This window comes from Lactuca sativa, chromosome 4, assembly GCF_002870075.4.
Source record: "Lactuca sativa cultivar Salinas chromosome 4, Lsat_Salinas_v11, whole genome shotgun sequence".
NCBI classification, from domain to species: Eukaryota; Viridiplantae; Streptophyta; class Magnoliopsida; order Asterales; family Asteraceae; genus Lactuca; species Lactuca sativa.
This window is the reverse complement of record NC_056626.2, coordinates 395,900,815-395,905,211: the sequence shown is the minus strand read 5'-3', so window position 1 is coordinate 395,905,211 and position 4,397 is coordinate 395,900,815. Positions and strand designations below refer to the sequence as shown.

The following is a 4,397-nucleotide window of genomic DNA, read 5'->3' as shown; positions in this document are numbered from 1 at the left end:
TGTGTGTATACATTTACTTTTACCTAGTATTGGTATGACGTATCTATTATGGGTGAACAAGGTTTGATACAAAGTATTTCTCCTAATAGCGGATTGTGTTATACAAACTATAGTTGGTACATAAATTTAGTTATCAATATTGTATCAAGTATATTTGGCACAGCTTGTTTGGCTACCGATAAGTTTGTTGATATGGATTGATAATGGTATATACTAAAACACAAACTCATAGTATGTTGAAAACATATATTCAAAAAAAACAAAAACAAAAAGTAAAACGTTTGATACTTCAAAATCTATATAAGGTATTAATCATCATCCACATTTAGCATATTAACAAGACCAATTATTGCTTTCCATCCCAGAAACTTGTATTTCTGTGAAAAAAAATCCTTTCGAATTCATGCCAAATCCTAATTGCCTTCCAAAAAATGTGATAGATGGAAATCACCTAATTCTATACTTCAAAGCACTTTGGCAACTTAAGTTATGTTAGGCTTGTTATTATATGAGTAATTAACTTTAAACATGAAGATTAACAATCCACAATTCAATAATCTAATAAAGGTGCCTTTTTATATCTAAAATTGATACATAAGTACCCACAATTGCTACAACAACCCCAATTAACCCAACAAACACAACAATCGTCATCTCAACCCCAATTCTTCTATAAATCCCTGAAATCTTCAAGTAACACAAGCATGGAACTGTGATTGAAACTGTAGCACTTAAGAGGGCTCCCACAAGTGCCATTAAATACCCAAAAAAAGGGAGCGATAGGGCTACAACTACTGTGCTTATCATCAAGAGTGTTCTAATTATGAATGAACGAATCCTTTTGCTGTAAGAAGATTGAAATCGTGCTTCAATGGTATTGACAATTGGTGTTACCATTAGTGCATATTTAGCTATTGGAGTGACTAAGGTGGTGAATATGGCTACTTTTGAGCTTATGTTGTTGGTAGGAAGATTTAAGGTAATCTCTGACTCTACATTTGACCCAAACATGAGGTAACCGATAACTGCCATTAATGAGTAAGTAGCGGTACAAAAGGCGAAACATAGGAACAACACCTACAATTTAGAACAACTAAACATATTAGTAATAATGGAAACAAATGTTATTAAGATATTATTTCTTTTATTACTCAATCACTAAATCTGATAACCTATATATAGATCTTGAGAAATTAAATATCCTCCTACCTTTTAATCCTACAAATTTTCCTACCCATTTAATTGATGACATGTGTCATATTAGTATCCTAAAATATCATTAAATCTCATTAAATGAACATTAAATGTTACACGTGTCATCATTTCATTGGGTAGGAAGATATTTAGGAACAAAAAGTAGGAGGATATTTAATTTCTCATAGATCTTTTTTTTAGAATTAATAAAGAAAAAACCATGTAAGAGAACGTTGGAAGAAAAAAAAACTAAAAGGTTTTCCCCATTAAATCCTAACTTTTGACACATTAGGGTTGTGTCAAAATTTTAGACATAAACTATTGCCAACACAACTTTAGGTCCCTCATCTTCTAATTCACACACCAAATAATTAGCCTCTCAATTTTAACATATTTGACAAGTAAACCATTTGAATTGTCATCCTACATGGCATAACGTAGGCGTCTTTGTAAACCATTTGCTTTAGCATCCTACATGGCATAATGTAGGCAATCTTTGCCATGTAAGATGCCAACTTAAATGGTTTATAGTTTCAATATGTTAACACCAAAACTTTTGAAAAAAAAAACTTTTAAATTCATGAAGAAATAACTTCTTAATATATACCTTTGAGAATTGACGTTGGTTTTTCATGGAAGTATATAGGGTAGGAAAAACGGGATGCGCACAATAGCAAAATGCATATAAGCTAATAGCCGAAGGGATTCCATTCCATTTTACCAAATTACCCTTCTCCTGAAAACCAATACCATCAAATGCACCACCCCAAAAGATAGATCCCAGAATAATCACAGAGGCAGCAACTCCACTTGCAGATATATACGAAAGAACACTCATGTTGTTCAACCAATTTGTAGGGAGTATAATGATTGCAACAAACACAATAAATCCACTTTTGGGATCTATATGAACACCAAAGATATCAAAATCTATATCTGGGAATAAGTTGCATAAGTTATCGCCTTCTAGGATTAGAAAACCTGTTGCTACTAAATAGAGCTCGATGTTCATGGTGATTGATACTAGGGTTTTGCCTGTTTTACCAAATGCTCGACCCCCAAGTTCGGAGTAATTTGTGATTGTTGGATCAGAATCCATGCATCTTTGAATTAGTAATCCTGTGTAGAATGTTGAGATGGCGATTAAAGGAAGTAGAAGTAAACTCAACCACCCTCCTGATGCTAATGCGTATGGTACTGAAAGTATTCCGACTCCTGAGAATCCCATCAAAATGAAAATTGCATGAATGGAGATTTTGACTTTTACTTCGTCAAAATTAGAGCATCTACAATAGACAAGTTTTGGGAGCTTTTCAATAGCTTTTGAAAAACTATTACAAGTTTTTTCGGCCGAAGTTTTTTCAAAACGTATGTTTGATTAACAAATATTCATTTTTATATCTATAAAAGGAAACCTTTTAAATTGTCTTTTTATAATTAGTTGAAACCAAATTATCGAAAAACTTTTTGGGAAAAAACTTCTTGAAAAAATTTGGTTGAAAAGACTTTAATGAGCTCTTTTGGTTCATTCATGTTTCAACTAATTATAAATAAACAAGTTAAAAGCTTTTTTATAGATAAAATGAGTTTTTTTTTGAAGTTTTTTAATAAAAAAAAATTACATTTTTTCTGAAAAAAAAAAACAAAAAACTACTTTTTCTGAAAAAAAAAAAAAACTGTTTTTTCATGAAAAAAACTGTTTTGTGAGATTTTCCATGAAAAAACTTGCTACTATGGATTACAAAGATTAATACCCAAAGACAAAATGTATGTGGATTAAAGGTAAAAAAATTGAAGAGAAGAGAAGTAAGAACCTGAAAGACCATTGAGACAATTGAAACAAGTACTGATGAAAGAAGCAGTTCCTGTGGTTGTGTTGTTGGTGTATTCTTCTTCTTTTACCTTCGTTCCAACATCTCCATTGTTAACAAGTAGTGGTATTGTAAGAGAGTAGTCATCTTGCTTTTTAGTCTCCATTACAACTCTTTTTCTTCTTTTTCTCTTCGAGGCTCTTAATGTTTTAACCTAAAACTATATTTGACTTCTTTAATTTAAAGCAAAGATTATGTCGACTATCACTTTTACCCAAAAAAAATTAATGGTGCACACCTACCCGCCTTGGACCGGACATTTAAAAAATCCGGTTTAGCCTTTATTTTATATGCCTTTCTCACAAAATAAAAAATAGTGTAAAGTGTAAATTTTGTTTTTATGGATTTTTTTTTTTTTTTTTTTTTTTTTTGATACCGTTAAAACCTTTCCAACTTGCATCAAACGTACAAAACCGAGATAGTTTTACTTTTTATTTGTTTTTTCGAAATTTAAATAAATATTATATTTTTAATTTGTTTTTTTTTTATAGTTTTTTCTAACATTTATTTAAGGGATAATCAACCTAACGACCACATATGGTAAACAGATAATAAATATTAAGTACAATTTTCCAAAAACTATCAAACGACCAGGTCGAGAACTTCAAAATTTTGCAATTTTTCGCAATACTTTTCTTAACAAAAACAAGTCTGAGAACCAAGTTTTTCGAAAAAATAGTTGGTAATTTTGAACACCTTTTTTTATTAAGAATGTTTGGAAATCTATATATAGTTCGAAACTTTTCAAACTTGCTCTTGATTTTCTAACTTGTTCTTGTTTTTGGATTGAGTTTCTAACTAGATTATAATTGTTATTTTTTTTAAATGGCATAAATTTTATTAAAAACAAGTGAAAAAATAGAAAATTACATCAAGGAAATTGATATACTAGGATTTTACATCCTATCCAATTAAAGCAAAACTCAGGCTTCCTAACACTAATCCAAAAAAAAAAAAAAAGATTGAGAAACTACAAAACCTCAAGAAAAGCGTTCATAGGTTTCTTTTGACTAAAAAGTTGCATGTTCCGAAACTCCAAATAACCCACCCACATAAGGGTGACTCCCATTGCATCCAAATAAAGACGAACTAATCAACGGATACGAAGCCAACCAACCCATCCACTCGACATAAAAATAGAAAAAATGTGAAGATCAATATCCTACCATCTAGTCGGTAAGATCTAAAAGTCAATAGCCGTTCGATCACAAGTGAAAAAGAGATGGTTGAACTTGAATGTCTCCACCCGAGACCGGATCTTATTCAATGTAAACCTCCATATTAAGACATTAACTTTAAGGGAACTAGGAGATTCCATCTATTGCAATTAAT

At 30.9% G+C, this 4,397-nt stretch overlaps 1 protein-coding gene across 1 annotated transcript; it reads right to left on the bottom strand.

Annotated features, from left to right (window-relative positions):
• Positions 1-473: 473 nt before the first annotated feature.
• Positions 474-3,230, bottom strand: LOC111888213 (amino acid transporter AVT1I). Its single transcript, XM_023884347.3, has 3 exons — positions 3,009-3,230; positions 1,802-2,409; positions 474-1,077 (listed from the first exon to the last, which is right to left on the bottom strand). The coding sequence occupies exons 1-3, from the start codon at positions 3,169-3,171 to the stop codon at positions 559-561; spliced, it is 1,290 nt and encodes a 429-aa protein (XP_023740115.1). The 5' UTR covers positions 3,172-3,230; the 3' UTR covers positions 474-558.
• Positions 3,231-4,397: the final 1,167 nt, after the last annotated feature.

Bases quoted from the DNA above. Each gene is read 5' to 3' on its own strand.
- LOC111888213 (XM_023884347.3), bottom strand. From the start codon at position 3,171: ATGGAGACTAAAAAGCAAGATGACTACTCTCTTACAATACCACTACTT. The intron at 2,410-3,008 runs GTTCTTACTTCT...TGGGATTCTCAG, and splicing joins TTGTCTCAATGGTCTTTCAG to GAGTCGGAATACTTTCAGTA. The intron at 1,078-1,801 runs GTATATATTAAG...TCTAAATTGTAG, and splicing joins ACCAACGTCAATTCTCAAAG to GTGTTGTTCCTATGTTTCGC.